The 18642-nt window shown below is 42.6% G+C and overlaps 1 protein-coding gene across 1 annotated transcript; it reads left to right on the top strand.

Annotated features, from left to right (window-relative positions):
- Positions 1–7183: 7183 nt before the first annotated feature.
- TYSND1 (trypsin domain containing 1) lies at positions 7184–18375 on the top strand. Its single transcript, XM_015825648.1, has 4 exons — positions 7184–8325; positions 14369–14499; positions 16378–16563; positions 18156–18375. Exons 1-4 carry the CDS (start codon positions 7184–7186, stop codon positions 18371–18373), a joined length of 1677 nt encoding a protein of 558 aa, XP_015681134.1. The 3' UTR covers positions 18374–18375.
- The last annotated feature ends 267 nt before the right edge of the window (positions 18376–18642 follow it).

The raw sequence follows: 18642 nt of genomic DNA, 5'->3' as shown, positions 1-18642 counted from the left end.
AGCAATTTCTATGAAAGTGGTATCCCAGCCACTGGAGAAACTGCTTGCGTATGGCTCTGATCTGTTTTCTGCCTGCCATGTTCTGTCTTTGGACAAGTCTCCTTGCAATGTCTGGATATAAAGTTTAATATATTCCTTAGGGACTGGGTTACAGATTGGAAAATAGAATAAACATCATTCTGTTAGCAAAATGTTTTAACTTCCAATTTCTGGAAATGTGAAACATGTTTGCAGAGACGGTTTGTCTGTATCCAAAACATTTTAATAAAGTTTTTTTTTAAAAAAAAGAATTATATACATATACTTGGGTTGAATCTGGCCCTAACATTATCGAGAGGCAGATGTTATAGAAGGTATCCATGTCCTGGGCCACAAAGATACTCTCGACAATGTCAAATTGGGAGTGAACCATCTGATATTTTCATCCATAAGAAAAAATACAAGTTCTAGTATCTGAACACATGGAAGATCACAGTGAGAAGCTTGCTGCTTATGGAAAAATTACACGAGGGAGAAGAAAATGAATACGGATGCCTGTTGAAAAATAACTGCCAGATGCTATAGTTTTGACAGCATAAAAGATAGTAAAGATATATGAAAATAATGTTGCTATACTCGTCATCTTTGCTGTAAGACCCCTTGCTTTTATGGGAGTACCACTAAGTATTGCCCTCTGCTAGCTTGAGTACTGTTCTTCAGTTAATGAGAACTGGTGGTATCTGTTTTATGCAAGTCATCTGTGAATGCACCCATCAGGAAGGCTTCCTACCCAACTCTTGAAAAGTTGGGACCTAGGGCAGTGACGGCGAACCTTTTAGAGACCGAGTGCCCAAACCATAACCCAAAACCCACTTATTTATCGCAAAGTGCCAAGGCCGCATCAGCATTGTGGTGCCCTCGGGGGGGGGAGGGCAGCGGAGGGGCATGGCCCACTGGGTGAGTGTGGCTGCTGTGGTCATGGCAGATTGGGTGGGCATGGCCGGGGTGGGTGTGGTCACCTCGATGTTGCTCGTGGGGGGGACACCTATGGGGGCTGGGCAGGATTGGGGGAGATCCAGGGGATCTCTGGTGGGTGAGGCGGTGGGCAGGAGGCTTTTCCTGCAGGGTGAGGTGGGGTAGGGCGGGGGTGCCGTTAAGGCAAGGCAAGGTGAGGCAGGGGCGGCTGCTGCCTAACACCATTGGCCCCCGCACACATAGGCCAGTGACCACATGGGGGCATGCTCTACCACCTCTACTCAAGCTTGCTAGCTGGCCGCTTCGCCTCCTTTGTGTTGAGTGGGACTGTTGCTTCGGGTGCCAACGGCGGCCTAATGGACTGTGTGAGATGATGGCGGCGGCGGGCGTGCCCACAGAGGGCTCTGAGTGCCACCTCTGGCCCGCGTGCCATAGGTTCGCCATCACTGACCTAGGGATTCCATTCGTATGGATAGGTTCAGTTAGTGACTTGTAGATTTCCCTCTCAGTTTTAAAACCCTTTGGCAGCTAATCTGTGACGGCAAATTTCAAGAAAGGTTTGGAAAAATCTCAGTCTATATTCTGTGGTCCGGCCGGTGGCCAAAGCTCTGGAGGTCTTTAAAATGTGAGTTTAATTTCCTTTTGTATTCTTACCGTTTAGCATCTGTGAGCACAGTTTGGCATTTTAATAAATGCTGTGGATGAAAGCAAAGGTGTAAGAAACAGGAAGGACAGGAGAAACTAAATACAAAAATGAGGAACAATGGAGAACAAGAGAAAAGGATGTTTTTTGCAATAGAAAAGGGCTTTACTCTTCAAGCAAGGACATACTTTCACATGTTCAGGAGAGCCCCTTCTGGTCAAGAAACAGCTGCAGGAGAGCTCTCCATCCCCCATTGCAATGTAATGAAGGAAATGTCTCCATTCTCTTGCTTCAAAAGTACAATGGTAGTTCCAGGCACAGAGCCAAGGTCTCAAGAATTAAAGATTTAACTCATGTTGGTAAACCTCTTCTTTAACTTTTTTGGGAAACAGATTGGATGACTTCAGGTCACTTGAATTGATCTTCAAGGCCTGGAAGTATTCCAGGTCCTCACTGAAGATGCAAGAGCCCAAGTTATTTTTATTTATTAGATTTGTGTGCTGACCATCTCATTAGAGGTGGTATAGGCACTTCAGCTGGCATACTCCCAGCATAGCTTTGATTTGGACACACTTTAATTTTTTAAAGGGACAAGACCAGTCCAGCTGAATGTTACCATCGGAGAATGAGGAGTGCCTTTTAAACAAGAGATGAGCAGAACTTCAACAGCCCTACTCCTTCCTAACAACAACATCCATAAGGTGTATTCAAGATTTTCTATATTTCTGGTTATTTGCTTACTAGTTGCATAGTGAGTACTTGAAGGGAAGTAGACAGGATTTAGCTGTGCCACCAATTATCTCTCCCAATGCACAGAGAGACCGGATGGAAATTTTGGGACTCAGGCCCAACCATTGATTATTACACCTTGCCAGGCACGAAAGACCAAGACTATAGTTTAATTAAACTGATTTATTACTACTCATGAAGAGGACTAACAGCACTATTTTAATGTTAGATAAGGTTCAACAGAATTCAAGAGGGGTTGAACTTAGTCCATTTGTGGCTATATAGTGATTTTAGGCTGATTCCTCTTTTGACTCCCCCACCCCAGGTCTTGCCACTCCTTCTCCTACAAACCTGCTCTAACATAGAACTTCCATTTTATTCCTTTCTTAACTGATCATCCTTAGAACAGACACAATGTAAAGCCAGCGGATCTCAAGCCTGTTCTAGTTTTTGAACTCTGTCAACAAACAAAAATACATGTATTACTCTCTAAGCTAAAAAAGTAAAGATGGCTTGAGTCACAGACAAATCTATAATTTTCTTGACAGCGATTCAGGACTAGTTTGTCCTTGCCTTCCAGGTTTTATTTTGTTTGGTTTTTACTTTTCATTCTAGTCTACAGCCCCTTCTGGGTCTCGCTTGCAAGCAGCAATAAAGCCCAGTTTCAAAATCACTCAAGGTTGTTTAGTGCTGCTACCTGATCATGAAAATGCTAAATTGGGTTGGACTTGTTTGGGACCAGATGTACATTAATTAAAAGAATATTATAGTTCACTTTACCCAAGAAAAAGCACAGAGTTTGCCTTTATTTTAGAGTCAGTGGGAGCAGGTTCAAGCATTTCCCACGAACACACTACAGTAGCAGGTATTATCTGTCCTGCTCTCTCCACATGAGGGAAACTCAGGCTGTAACTACTGTGAAAAAAGATACTTCTGATTTGGAGCAAAAAATCAAATTGCCACACTCCTAATATCATACTTGGGATGATATCTAAAGAAAGAATATTATAGACCTCCAGAACATGAAGAATGTGCCACTCTATATGTAACTATGTTAAAACACTGCCCCTGCCAAGAAACATAACTCTTGGCTTTTTTAGCTTCAAAAAGATGGACATGATAGAGGCGTGTCACAGTTATGGCAAGACAGATGTTTTCCTCTCATATTTTTGGAACAAGGGATCTTAAAATGGAACTGAACAACAGGAAATGAAACAACTAGAACAGTGATGGCGAACCTTTTAGAGCCCGAGTGCCCAAACTGCAACCCAAAACCCACTTATTTATTGCCGGGTGCCAGGTGGGTGTGGCCCACTGGGTGGTCATGGCAGACTGGGTGTGGCCAAGGTGGGTGTGGTCACCTCAATGTTGCTCACGGGGAGGGACACCTATGGGGACCGGGCAGGGTTAGGGGAGATCCAGAGGGTCTCTGGCAGGTGGGCAGTGGGCAGGAGGCTCATCCTGCAGGGTGAGGCCAGGCAAGGCAAGGCAAGGCAAGGCAGAGCGGGGGTGCCATTGCCGTGGGGCAAGGCGAGGCAGGGGCTGGGGCGGCTGCTGCCTGACACCATTGGCCCCCGCACACAGAGGCCAGCGAGTGCATGGGGTTCAACAGTGTCCAACAGCAGCCACAGCCTGCCGGCCCCTCAACAGCGCATTCTGGGGCTCCACAGCCCACCACCAGCAGTCCAAGAGAAGCTGCCTCTGAGCTGGACAGCCGGCCAACAGCTGAGGAGGCGATGCAGTGGGTTGTGCCCAGGAAAAGGAGAGCATGCGAGGCCAGGAGGGATGGGATGGGGGGGGGAAGGAAACCAGCCATGCTATGACACATCTGGTCACATGGGAGCTTGGTGAGTTAGCGGGTGGCTGGTTGAAGAGGGGCGGTTGCCATCTCCAGGGCATGGTGTGCGTGCCCACAGAGAGGGCTCTGAGTGCTGCCTCTGGCACGCGTGCCATAGGTTCGCTACCACTGTACTAGAATATATAATGCATACTTGGTTCATTTGGACTTCTGGAATTCAGAAATACATTCTTGTTTAATGGATTGACAGACTACGTTGATTTGGAGTTTTCCCAAAACAACACTGGAAATTTTTTGTTTATCTTAAAAGAACATGGATTGCCAACTAGTCGTACAAGCTAACAAAATTATTAACTGTTGGAGATAGAAAGGAGCAAACAGTCCAATGCCCACTCCTTGCAAGAATCCAGCTCTAAGCATCCCCAACAAATCTCTTTGTGTCCTTTGCCAACAGCAAAGCAAGGCTCATTCCCTTCCCAGTGAGTTGGTTTCACAATCAGACCACTCTTAGCACTCTAGCAGGCTGCCTCAAATGTGCAACAGTATTTTGACTTGCATGCACCTTAAGATGTAAGAAACTTGAAAACAGGTCACCTTTGCCATAAGACACTCCTTCAGATACCTAATGAGGGCTCTTCTAATAAGGTGAGGCCTAATCTCTGTTGCTCTTGCTAAGCCTGTTTCATAATCTGCATTGGCGCCTTTATTTGAACCTGCTTGCTTGCACTCTTAACATAGTAATTTGTGTATTTGTCAAGCTGTGCGCAATGGCACCCACAGGAAAAGGATTACAATGGGCAAGATGTCAAATCCCTGCCCATCTAGCACATTCATGATGTTATATATAGCTCTTCTCCCATTTTGCTCCCAACAAGAACCATGTAAGGCAGATTGGGCTGAAAGAGAGGGCCAATAGAAGAGAATATTTGTAGCTCAAGGTTGAACTGTGAAGTCCTTGGTGGTTTCTGAGCTTGGTTATTTTCTTGCAAATATTTCATCACCCAACCAGATTAAACTGAAGATATTACCCAGTTGAGTAATAAAACATCTGCAAGAAACCAAGGTCAGAGAGCACCAAGGACTCCAGAGAGTGAATGACCTGAAGTCAAGAGAGTGAGTTTCCCTGGCTGAGATGGGATTAGAATCCAGGTTATCCTGTTGCAGTTTAGCACCTTAACCACTATCCCACACAAACTGGACACAGTATATGTAGTGGGTTCTGAGGGAGGCAGAATAGACCAAAACAATTACATCCCCCATTTTAGGAATGCTATCAATGCATCCTAACATTGCTTTCTTCTTTTCTCTATGGCAGCTTCAAGACATTGCTGACTCATGTTCTGCATGTGATCAGCTAGAATTCTAAGATTCTGATGATACATGCTATTATTAAACAGGTATCTTTCGCCCTATAGACTGATGTTTAAGATATTTCAGTATGAGAACTGGGGAGTAATGTGACGGGGCTTAGCAAAATAAAAGTGCTGACACTTTCTACTTCAATATAACAATCTCTAGAACAGAATATTAAAATGATCTTCAAGATTTACTTCAAGATTTATAGTTTAGCCCCAGGGAATAAGGAAGATAAATTATTGCTCTCTGTGATGAGGTAAGGTTTTTTTTTAATTAGTAGTAAGTTTGTATAATAACTCATTCACAGGATTATCCACACTGGATTTCTGTTCACTGTGTGTGATTGAAATGGATGAAAATACATTGCTGAATCTTCCTAATTCAGTGGTGCTTCCTGCTCTCAGATAACTGTGCCAATTCAGTTATACCCTATAATGTATTCATATTTTTGTGGATTTTTTTTGTCTTGCGGTTTTAATCATTCAGATCTAAGAAATTAGGTGGGACAGGTTCCTATATAGAAGAAAAGTCACACAACTTCAATTATGATTATTAAAGCTGAGCTACAGAATCTGAATAGCAATGAAGTTGCAGGAAAGTTTTAAGATCTTGCTACGTATCTTTACTGACATAGTAATTGTACAGATTTTAGCAGCCCAGATCTGCTAACCCTACCTGCATTTGCTCAGCCAATGTTTTGTCATGTTTGTTTGTTTATTTGCTTATTTATTTATTTAAACTTATTTTTAACACTGTAATTAGAGGATTCCCCAGGCTTGTAGCTGTATAATTATTTCTGAACGAGGCTGTAAAAGGAATGACGGATGTTATCCAGCACAAATGATAATGTGCAGAATACAGACCAGAATCAAGCGGTCTTATCAAATTTGCTAAGTCGGGATACAAACTTTGCCAGAAGTCTGCTCTTAGCAATCGATAGGCACGATCAGGGGCTGGAAATTAACCTGGCATTTGTTCAACGGATTCCTTATTCCGAGTTAAATACGAAATCCCAAAGATAAGACAAAAAATAAATAAATATCTGTGCAGCATTCAGAACTTTTTTCAACCCCAGTCTGCGCTTATCACTGTAATATTTATGCCGAATGACTTTGATGCAAAGAAGGATCCCTTTCAGCCAAATTAAAACAACTCCAAAATTTGGCTTAGGGTCGCAGTTCTTTAAGGGGACAGCCCCGCCTTTGTAATCAAACAGATTCCTAAAGCTCTCTTGCTATGTAACCAAACGTCTAAAAGCAGCCAATGGGAGAGGACGTTCCTTGCACGAGTCTCCTCCACCAATCGTAGCGCTGTAATTGACCGGTCAGCCAATGAGAGCGAGCTTAGCTCTTTTTTTTCCCTTCGCTGCTTATTCCGGGTTCGTCCGATGCTTCCGCTCCGTTTCGCTGGGGTTTCGCGGCTGGTCCGGGGCGTCCCGGGACTTGGTGGGACTTTGCAGCGGAGCGCCGCCGGGCAGGGGTGCCTGACGTGAAGCGCAGAGGCGAGGGGGCTCCGATCTTCCCGGTTCTTGGAAGGAGCAAGGAAGGACTGAATAGGCGACTCTTGAAGTCGACGGACTTTCTTTGCATTAAACTCCCCGCATTTTGCAGAACTGGGATTTTCCCTTTCGCGCTCTCACGCTTTCCTCTCCGGACTACCCGGTAGAGAGATTCGCCGGTGAGGGACCTCGATTTATTTCCCCTATGTCCGAAACTCTGGGATCGTCAGCAGCCCGAGCTGGCTGCGTGGTCTCCGTGTCCCACTCCCAGGTCTCCAGCGGACCTTCCAGCGGCAGTGGCGTCCTCTTGAGTCAAGACCCGGGGATTGTTCTTTGCCACGGGATCCTCTTTTCCCCTTTCCTTCTGGAAGCCGAGCATCCTGATTGGTCTCGGGGCAAAGTCCTCCTCGCCGATCACTTCTCGCCGGGCCTCCAGATCCAGGTGCTTAGGGCAAGTGGATGCAGCAGGAAAGTGAACCGGATTTCTCTGGCTGGCGACCTGGGGGAAGATAACCCAGTGTTGAGGTTCAATCCACTTTCGAATCGCCTTCAATCCCCCCACGGTTGGAGGAACTGTGAAGCCGAGCTCCTGATGGTAGTCGCCTGCCCCCGGTTCCACCAGGCGTTCTCCAAAATCTTCAGTGCTTCAGATCAGTGGCATTTTGGAGGGAATGACTTTGAGCAGAAAGTCAACTCTTTGGAGCATGACTTGCATGGCTTGCACTGGTTTGCTCTGCTGAGGATCCTGGAGCCTGAGTCCTATGGGGCAAGTTGGGTGAACTGTGTTCCAGCCGGATCCCTCAGGAAGGGCGATACCGTCTTTGCCTGTGGCTCTCCTTTCGGCTCATTTTGCCCGGATATTTTCATGAACACCCTTAGTAAAGGGATAGTCAGCAACCTGGCAGGAGCAAACAATGCCCTCCTCTTGATTGACGCTCGTTGCTTGCCTGGCACTGAAGGAGGAGGCGTCTTTGTCATGTCAGGAATCGGTCCTCATCTAGTTGGAATCATCGTAGCGCCACTTTGCTGGAAATCCACTGAGTGGGTTGGCTTGACTCTGGTTTGTGCCATTGACTCCATTCTGGAGAGTGTTGCGGAGATGCTTTCTGGGTCTTGTGGTTTCCTGAAGCCTTGGTTGCTCCCCATGGAACTTGTGACTAGATCGCATACGATGATGGTACTCGGAAATGGACTGGACAGGCACCTGTTGGATGCTGTGGTTCTGATAGAATGTGGGTCAGCCTGGGGGTCTGGGGTGATGATAAATTCAAGGCTGTTGTTAACCTGTCGGCATGTGGTCGGCCGAGCACCAAATGTCCATATCAGGTTTTTAACTAGTCCTAATAGGTGAGTCTGAATTTTAATATTTGCTTATGTATTTCTTTGTTCTCCTGGGTGTCTCTGATGCAATTTGTGCTCATCTGAGCAGTGTGGGTGAGGTTTGGGAGAGTGTATGTGTGGCAATCTTGAGGATGTGACCATGCACGTTCTCATTCTCAGACTGAGGGAGATTCAGCCTCCCCAGCAGTTTTCTTTTTATAGGTTGCTAACGTTAAAAGATTTAGGCGAATCTAAGAGCAACTTTAAAGATTCTGGGTGGATTCTAAGAATGAAGAGACTACAAGAATAGAATAATAAATTAAAATGATAAAAACAACAGTGATAATAAATCAACCCTCTCTTCATACATGGACACCAATAAAATTTAGCAAGGTTTGATGGACCAATGAAACAACACTTTAAAAGAGTTTTTAAAAATGTTTTTATTTTATTTTTTGCTAAAAAAAAAAGTTGCTAAAAATGAGGAGGAAGGAAGCTTTATGCACCTTTGCAGGTAAGAAGTTCCAAAGTGTAAGTCTCTTCACAGAAAAATATTGTTACCTTGCCACTTCAGAAGGAAGAAAGTTTATTCATAGGACTTCCTATGATATCCTTACCAGATGGACAGACAGGTGTCATAGCAGGGCGGTGCCTGTTGTAACCCATAGCTCTGTGTATAATTATCAATCTGAATCAATCTACTGCAGGATGAAGGCTCCTCATGGAAGGTTATGGACCATTACAGGTAGTCCTTGACTCGTGACCACAACTGGGTTTCCATTGCTTAGCAAGGCAGTTGTTAAGTCATGCCTAATTTCACGATCTTCTTTGCCATGTGTTATTAAGCAGATCACTGCAGTTGTGAATCATGCAGTTGAACGAATCCAGCTTCCCAAAGACTTTGCTTGTCAGAAACTAGCTAAGAAGATCACAAATGTTGATCACATGGCTGCAGGAGGCTGCAAATGTTGTAAATTCATTCACGTTACCAAGCATATAACCATAGGGATGCTGTGATGGTTGGTAGTCCGAAGCCTGATTGTAACTCACTTTTTTCAATGTCATTCTAACTTTGAATGATTGGTAAACGGACGGTTATGAAGTCAAGGATTAACTCTGTTTACTATCCATTGCATGATGATAGATGTTTTTCCCAATGAAGGGTGGAGGGAAAATGATTGGCCCACAATCACTTAGCTGACTGCTTTTCTTAAGGGAGGGCCAGAATCTGGTCTTCCTGTTCCTAGTCCAGCAATTTAATCATTGAACTGCACTGGGGATGGATGGATGGATGGATGGATGGATGGAGAATTTGAGTTACATTTATTATTCCGTTTGTGCTAATTTGTTTGCCTGCAAGGCCTAGAACTGTATGCTCTTTTGTCAGTTAAAGTATGGTATTTTGGATTGTGGTCAAATATGAACTCTTGGAGAAGCAGTGATTTGTGTGGAGCTACAGTGGCTTTAGATTCCACCATATCTGAAGGGAGTCAAGTAGGAGGATAACTTGTGTAACTTGAGTAATACACTGCAGTTCCCATCTTATGCATTCAGTCATAAATTCAGAGAGTGCCACCTATAGAAACGAAAACAGATATGTGAAAGTGAAAATCTGTGAGACTAAAAATCTTGGTAGTTACATTTGAATTTAAGTTGTGGTTTGTGTCTTTTTTAAATGAACAAATAGATTATAGTGCTTTTTAACCTACATGTTAAAATCAGTGTCATGTTAAATGTTAAATCAGTGCCATGTTGGGAGATTTGGTGATAATAAGAACAACAGTGTAAATATTAATAACTAATTGTGATGTAACAGGAAACATGGAGAAAAAACAAAGCACAGATTTTGTTTTTTATGGGATGGATAAGTATTTATGCAAAAGCATCTTGATCCAGGTCCAAAACACTTCTCCTTTTTCTTGTTTAGTGATACTAGTTTTTAAATTGGGAACTTTGGGTCCTAACTATTAATTCACTCCATTCCTTTGAAATGAATACAGAAAGAAAGCCACTGGACTACGCATCCAGCCATTAGATGGGAGCTTACGGTTCATAAATCCTGGATTGGTCATCCCAGGAACGTTCTGTGTCGACCAGCTCCCCCCAATTGCCTTACGGTTCCTAAATCCCGAAGCTGAAATCTTGGCTCCGTTGAGAGTAGACGCCCCCTGTCAGAGGCTCAACAAGCTCCTCAACTGCCTTTAAGATGGAACCTGAATGGGTCAACCCAGGAACGGTCTGTGTTGACCAACCGCAAACTCCAACCCATGTGAATATCTCAACAACCTCCATTCCCAGTAATGGAAGAGCACCTCACCTAAAACCACACCAAGAACACTTCACGCTTGTGACAACCAAACCTGTTTTGGAAGCAACAGTGTTCCAGAACAGTAAGAAATCAATAATTCCTCCATATCAACTTCTAATGTGGAATGGGACCCTGTGTGTCCTGCGGTGGTCCTATGCTTATCTCAGACAAAGGCATTCCAAACTGGCCCGTAGCCAGGATATCCTGTGATAAACTTAATAGCTCCTCCTACTGACCTGTTAACATGGGATAGCTGACTAGCTAAACTACATTACCCATAAGCCATCTCTTAAGGAAACAGCGCTTAACCGATAAATGCCAAACATTCTAACATACAGATCTATATGCTCTAGTCAGGGTTACATTGATCCAGCACATGCAACCTTGACCTTAGAAGTCATCTATACTGATCCCCCTGACTCCTTCCATTCTCCCCACCCACCCCCACTCCAAAATGCTCCCTAAAACAGAACCAGCTAATGGCTTGGGAGTAAAAGAGGAAAACATTTCAGCATCAGCCCTTTATTTCTTTTCAATATGGCTCTTCAGGCCTTGCTTTCTTGTTTGTCTTTGTATCATCATCTCCTTCTCTGGAAATGTGTTTAAAAAAGCAATAGAGAAACAACTGTAATCCAGAAAAGCCCATTAAGAGTAATTTGGGCGAGCTCCTCATCCTTTGATCTTATATTTGCCTTTTGATGCTTGTTCCTTTGGGTGTCTCTGATGCAACCCGAATGCAATCATCTGAGCAGCATAGATAAAGTTTGGGAGAGTGTGTGTGTGTGCGGCAGTCTTGATGGTGTGAGTATGCAAGACTGGAGTTTGAGCCGCCCCAATTTTTCCCCAGGCAATATTGCCAAGATTGGCTGTAGCCCAGTTCAGTTAAGGAAGGAACCCAATTCAGTTGAGGAAGGAGACTAGCCTCTGGCCTAGAGATGCAGAAAAATCAAATGGATTCGAATCCTGGTTCTAGTGGCTTCAACACCCCTCAGTTTTACATCTCAGGAAGGCATGACCCAGCTCTCTTATAGAAAGCATCTGAGGGCTTCCAGTTTGCGTTGCGGTGAGACAGGATGCAGGAAGGTAGGGCTCTGCATTCCGTGCCCGATTTCACTCTGCTGGGATCCCTTAAATGGGCCTAAAATTGTCCCGAAGAGACGATGAAAAGGAGGGGTGCCTTGTTAATCACGGAGAGATGGCGGTCTTTCTGTTTGATCCAAGGAAAGCCCTCCAAACCAGCAGGGGAAAGACCGGCTACATTCTTGTGGCCGGCCATTAGCTGCTGACAACTGAAAAAGAAAAAAAGCACCAATTAATACGTAAACAGCATGTTTGGAACTGGGTGAGAATATTGATCCTTTCTTTACTATTTTACAACTGAATTTCCTGGGAAAGGCTCCCAAGAAGCTAAAAACCTCCGAATGTAAACAGAAGCGGCGTTCTAATTTTATGGGGGACAGAAACATACAATATTGAAGTGGAAGTAACATAAAGCTACAGCTTTGATAAATTTGAGAACTGAGATAACTGTTAAGATTTTCTCTTTGAAAAAAAAAACATTGAGGCAAAATATAAAAAATCAATGCTTTATTTTAAGAGTGGAAAATGGACTTTGAATGACATCTAGTGGTGGATTTGTGTATAGCACTACAATTTGCTTTCTGGTTGCTTGCTGATTCCTAGCTTAGAAGAACAGCTGGCAATAAAGGAAAATATTTTGGCATACCTATCACCTTGACCTTCTTTAATTATAAATACCTACTGAGCTTGGACTTTAACTTCAAGAGCTAGTGGGAGAGAAAGAAAAATTTGACATTGGACTATGCCTGGCGGGGAGAGACTTTTGAGCTGTTTTGAGAGAAGTTGAACATTTTGAACACTTCGAACATTGTGGATTACAACCTTGCCTGACTGACAACTTTTTGAATATTTGAGACAAAGGATTACTATAAAATATTGCTTTCAGAACTGAACCTATACTTTGGAATCTATTGGATTATAAAGGATACATATAAAGACCAGAAAACTAGAGGAAACTTTAATCTACTCTTATTGAATCTGGTGATACTAGAGGATCTCTAGCAATGATGACTCAAGAAAAAACAAACACCTTTCAGAAAGAAATATATTCTATGCTACAACTAATTCACCAATTGTTGACTGCAAAGAGGACATAAAAAGAAATCATAATGAGACTAAAAGCAATTTAGACAATATAAATGAGCAAATCCCCAAATTAAATCTACAACTAGAAAGTTCCCAGATAACGACTACAAAGTATGAACAAATAATCCAGAAATCAAAAGACGAAACAGGCAAGGGATTTAGAGATGGAAGAGATAAAAGAAGGGAAACATAAATGACTATGTACAAACAAAATACTGCAAGAATTAGCTATAACAATGAAAATGCAAAAGATCTTTTACCCCTTAGACCTGCAAAATATATCTGATGGCAAGGAAGAAGATTTTAAAAAAGGGAATATAGAGGGAAATGTCACAACTTGGGAGACAGGGAATGAAAAGAGAAATCGAGGGAGAAAGGAACTGGGAATTGTTTAAGGAATATAAATGGGGCGGAATCCCCCCCCCAAAAAAATACCCTACCTAAATTGTCTTCCTCATGCCAAGCAATTTTTACAAAAAGAAAAAAAAATTCCTGGGCGATCTAATTGCCCTTGGCAAAGAAAGAAAGCGAGAGTCAGATTTAAAAAACAGAAGATTTGACCTTTTAGAGGGGGCATTATATGTTTAAATACTTGTCTGAATAAGATTAAAAGAATGGATGACCCTGACTTCCGGTTTTGTACCCATAGTACATGGCTGTGCGAGAGCGGACCTCCGCTCCCCATAGCTAGTTTCATCCTGCCAGGGGGACCCTAGATGGGTCCGAAGTCACCCCAAAGAGGTGACCCTGAAGGAGGGGTGCCCTGTTGATCACGAAGCGACGGCAATCGCTTCATTTGTTCCGGGGGAAGCCCTCCGAACCCGACAGGAGAAAAGCTAGCCGCATGCCAGCATCTAGCCCAAGCTACCTGCAGCCGAAGTCCAAGAGCACTAACAAGAACAATGGTGAACAGCATGCCTGGAATTGGTGAGAGTATCTCTCCCTTTTTGATCCCAAAGCAAAAAACCTGTCAAGATTTCAGTAAAATCAATATTTTATAACAATTCTTCCTTTCAGGAGTCAATTGTCAACCAGTCAGAACTGCAGTTCAATACATTTAGCCACCTTAAATCCTTCATGTAACTTTCCCTCTCAAAAATTAGTCATAGATCAAAGTTTTTAAACAGTTCATAAATTTAGACCACAATCAAAGTATTTCTTTTCCTTCAAACACTTTCCAATCTTATAGCTGGCCCAGTATACAATCTCTTCTTTGTTCCCTGGCAATTATCTTCTTAAAGGTTATTAGAGTTCATGGGAACAGATTTTTCTTTGTTTCTGGGCATTGTCTTTAATGTGCTATATTCTAATTGTCCACTAGATGTCAGCAAATATTTATTTTCCAGCTCTTTCAGACAAGAAGTTCTTATTTTTCTTTTTTATAATTTCATCAAAATCCTTTAGAATATAATCTTAGCAGATTGTTTTACTTTCTAAGTTTGATCAGGTTGTAGTATTTTAAATTTAATTTCAATATGTTTCTTTCCTCCTTCGCCATTTCCGTCTATGTTGTGTCCTCATTTTGATCAGCTGAACAATGCCAAATCATGTTTTGTTTTCAGTCTCTCTCAAATGCTGATTTTTTTTTCCTCCTAGGGATTCTGTAGTGAAAGGAAATGTAGTGTTTGCAACAAAGGACTCTTCTCCTTACGATATCGCATTGGTGGAGTTGGAAGAAAGTTTATCCACATTGCCAGAGCTTGTTCTAGCATCAACGTTTCATCCAGGTGAGAGCAAAGTAACGCATCCAGGTTGGTGCCTCTTCTTTTGTTTTTAGTTCACATAGGGCTGTGAAGAAGAGTAACAGAATAACTAACAGAGTTGGAAGGGACCTTGGGGGTCTTCTATCCAACCCCCTATTCAAGCAGGAGACCCTATGTAATTCCAGACAAATGGCTGTCCAATCTGTTATTGAAATCCTCCAGTGATGGAGCAAGTTGTTCCACTGATTTATTGTTCTCACTGTCAGGAAGTTTCTCCTTAGTTCTAGGTTGCTTCTCTTCTTGATTAGTTTCCATCCATTGCTTCTTGTTCTGCCTTCAGGTGCTTTGGAGAATAGGTTGACCCATTCTTCTTTGTGGCGACTCCTCAAATATTGATGTATTAAATATTGATGTCCATCACTTAATATTAAAAAAAAATTGAAGCTGGCACTTATAAATAATGCATCAAACATTTCATGGGAAAGCATGAAACCTTACATATTGAAACCATCTTTGCAGTGATAGGCAAATATATTTTAAATTTGTGCTGGAATTGAGTTCCAGACAATTCCTTTCAGTGAAGCAGGGTGAATCCATTGCTTTTCCTTTCGAACAAGTTATTTTAATCATTTTGGAAATATTTGGAGCTTGCAACAGAATTATTTAGAGCTTGAAATACTTCTAAAGCATTCAAAAGAGCTCTTAGGAAATAAGTGTTTTGCCCACACAATAATTATTTCATCCTCAGAGTTAATGCCTTAAGTGGTTTACAGCTGCAATGTTTTTCACAGCGCAGCTATTTATGGATATCTGCAGGAGCAGGTGGAAGAGCAAGTTTCGGATGAAAGAAGTGACTTGTGAGTGGTCCTCTCACCTTATGGCCATTACAGTGACCCTGTGGTCACATGATCAAGCTTCCTCTTTCCGCTATGTATTCAAGATGGACAGTGATTAATATTTATAGGTATTTATAGGTAAGAGTGTAGGTATACGCGTATGTATGTATATAGCATGTTTATATGTGTGTTATGTATATGTATACTTTGGAGAGCAGCCAACAGAATTTGATTTTTAATATGTGCCACTGTGCCTACAGTAAAAATGACAATAAAGGTTATCTATCTACGACTCAGCTGCTGGGCAACTGGCATATATTTAGAATAGTTGCAAAATTCCAGGGTCAGAAAGTCTACAAAGACAACAATAAAGTGGCTTCCAACCTTCGTCACACTGAACATAAGCTAACATACAAACTTTTCACCCTCTTTTAAAGTTACAAATCAAAAAACTCTTCTCCCCATATAGCAATAGCAACAGCACTTAGACTTATATAACACTTCATAGTGCTTTGTAGCCCTCTCTAAGCGGTGGTACTGAGTCAGCATATTGCCTCTTCCCAACAATCTGAGTCCTCATTTTACTGACCTCGGACAAAATGAAAGACTGAGTCAACCTTGAGCTGGTCAGGATCGAACTCCTGGCAATAGGCAAAGTTAGCCTGCAATACAGCATTCTAACCACTGCGCCACCTCAGCTCCTAACTTTTATTTATACACAATCTAGAAATCATACTTTCAGTCCTACTTCAATACTTCCATTAGGAGTTACCGGAGATATCAAACAAATCGTTTATCCCTGGTCAAATAATCCAATTTCATATTCCTTCTTTTTGCTCTGCGCAATCTTGATCTTTAAATGGTTTGTATTATATCACAGGATTTGACCTTTCATCACTCTTTAGAAGCTTTCAGTGGCCAACTTTGTAAATCCCATAGAGAGGCATCATCCAGGATTTCTTACTGCAGCTGTTCCATGTCCAGATTCTTTTCTTCCCATAAAGAGGCATCGTTCAGTACATGATGAGAAGGTTCTTGATGACTGTTGTCTGGTTTGATTTTTCAGGAGAAGACGTGAGTATGGTGAGCTTTGGTGTCTTCGGTCAGGCCTGTGGACCGTCTGTGACATCGGGAATCCTCTCGGCTGTGATCACTGTGGAAGATAAGCCGGTGATGCTCCAGGCAACCAGTGCGGTTCACGGTGGCTCAAGTGGAGGCGCCCTTTTTGGCACTCACAGCGGGAAACTTCTAGGTAAGATGGGTAGATAAAATAGATGGACTTGCAACCAACCAAATTCTCAACAGTTAACCCAAAATAGAAACATCCAGAACAGTAATATAAAGAAAAATATATGGTATAGAATTATGGTATACTATAGACCAGGGGTAGGCAACCTCGGCTCTTTTATGACTCGTGGACTTCAACTCCCAGAATTCCTGAGCCAGCATGGTTCAGCTTGGAAACCTCTCAATTTCTCCTCAGCATAGCTGGCTCAGGAATTCTGGGAGTTGAAGTCCACCAGTCATAAAAGAACCAAGGTTGCCTACCCCTGGATAGACTATAGAATTCCCAGGAGAATTATTAGAGTTTGGGAGACAGAAAGTATATATCCTACCTATTCTATCTTCTGTATTCTCAACAATATTTGCAAAAACACAGAAACTGCCGGGTAAGTGGAGTATATCAACTTGGAAAGCTATTCAAGAAGAGAAGAAGGCTAGAGACAGAATCAAGAGATTTGACTCGCCCTATCAGATGGAGTATTACATGAGTAAACACTTGTTTGAATATGGTTAAAAGAATAGAGAACTTTGAACATAAAGGGGCCTGATAACAAGAGAGATAAGAGGTTTAAGTAATATAATATGTTTTACAATAGATGAAGTGTAAAAATATTGGGAAGATGTAACTTTTATAAATATATGTGAAATATAAGCTGATCAGAAAGTATGTTATACCCAGATGTTATAAGATCGACAAGAAACACAGTATTTTTATGATACATGAAATATGAAAATATTGGGATGGTGTACCTAAATGGAAAAATTTGGATATTTAGATGATTAACATTGAGAAAATCATGACTGATAAGACAAATATATGGTATATAACCGTGGTGGCGAACCTATGGCATGCGTGCCACAGGTGGCACGCAGAGCCCTCTCTGTGGGTACGCGCGCTGTCGCCCCAGTCCTAGGCCTTCAGCTGGGTTTATAAAACCTTTTTGCTTTAGGCCTCTGCCGCCGTGTGCAAAAAAAAAAAAGGTTCAATCAATCATTCAATTTCAACTTCTCGCGGGAAAAAAAAAGATCTTGCAAAGTTGGAATTGATTGATTGAACTTTTTAGTCCCACCCAGTCTGCTGTTACTACTGCAGCCACGTGCACCCAAAGGGCCACACCCACCCAATGGGCCACGCCCACCCGGCACCCGACGTTACATAAGTGGGTTTTGGGTTGCAGTTTGGGCATTCGGTCTCTAAAAGGTTCGCCATCATTGGTATATAATGATTACACTGTCTTTGTCCTTGATTTTACTTCCTGAGGATATTCAGTTTAAAGAAAACAAATTTCTAGCGTTCAGTTTAAGAAAGGCAAGGCTGTTGTGCTTTACGCATCACTGAGCTACAATTTTCAGCAGATCTAACCAGATGCCTCTAGCATAAAAAAAAATCTCGCTTTAGTTCCTACAACTTATTCAGTTCTTTGAAGATTCATTTTAACAGTGCGAATCTCCCTAAAGCCTGTCCTCGGTCTCATCTCCTTTGACGTTGCATTTTTGCCCCTTTGTGTGTATGTTGGGATATTGAATTCCGTTCTTTTGTCCTCTGTATTCCATTCGCAGGAATTGTTGCCAGCAACACAAGGGATAACAGCGTCGGTGTGACCTACCCTCACTTAAACTTCAGCATTCCCATTACAGTCCTGCAGTCAGCCATCTTGGAATATATCCACACCGGAAGCCTGCATGGCTTTCAAGAACTGGACAGAGTAGGAGACAGAATTCAGGTGGTTTGGAGGCTTCAAAGGGAACCCTTGGAGATCCCACTCAGCAAACTATGAGGGTTTCCGTTGAAGAAGAGCAGAAGAGTATTGGCTTCATAGGTCATAGGTCCAGGCTACCCGTTGAATAGTCTCATCCTGCTAGACAAGCCCCGCCCCACTTGTGCTGGCAGAGAGGGCCTACTGCGGATCCTGTCAGTCAAAGAACTCTATTGGGATCCAGGAGAAGAGTCTTCTCTGCTGCAGTGCTCGCCCTTTGGAATATCTTATGCTCCAAAGTGAGGTCTACCTCCACCCTCCTATGCTTCCCTAAGAGCGTGAAGACCTGG

This window comes from Protobothrops mucrosquamatus, unplaced genomic scaffold, assembly GCF_001527695.2.
Source record: "Protobothrops mucrosquamatus isolate PMUCROS unplaced genomic scaffold, P.Mucros_1.0 scaffold2740, whole genome shotgun sequence".
NCBI lineage: Eukaryota > Metazoa > Chordata > Lepidosauria > Squamata > Viperidae > Protobothrops > Protobothrops mucrosquamatus.
The sequence above is the reverse complement of the archived record's forward strand: the minus strand, read 5'-3'. Positions and strand labels throughout refer to the sequence as shown.

Coding starts and splice junctions, on each gene's coding strand:
- TYSND1 (XM_015825648.1), top strand. CDS start 7,184: ATGTCCGAAACTCTGGGATCGTCAGCAGCCCGAGCTGGCTGCGTGGTC. Junction 14,500..16,377: donor AGCATCAACGTTTCATCCAG/GTGAGAGCAAAG, acceptor TTGATTTTTCAG/GAGAAGACGTGAGTATGGTG. Junction 16,564..18,155: donor TCACAGCGGGAAACTTCTAG/GTAAGATGGGTA, acceptor TTCCATTCGCAG/GAATTGTTGCCAGCAACACA.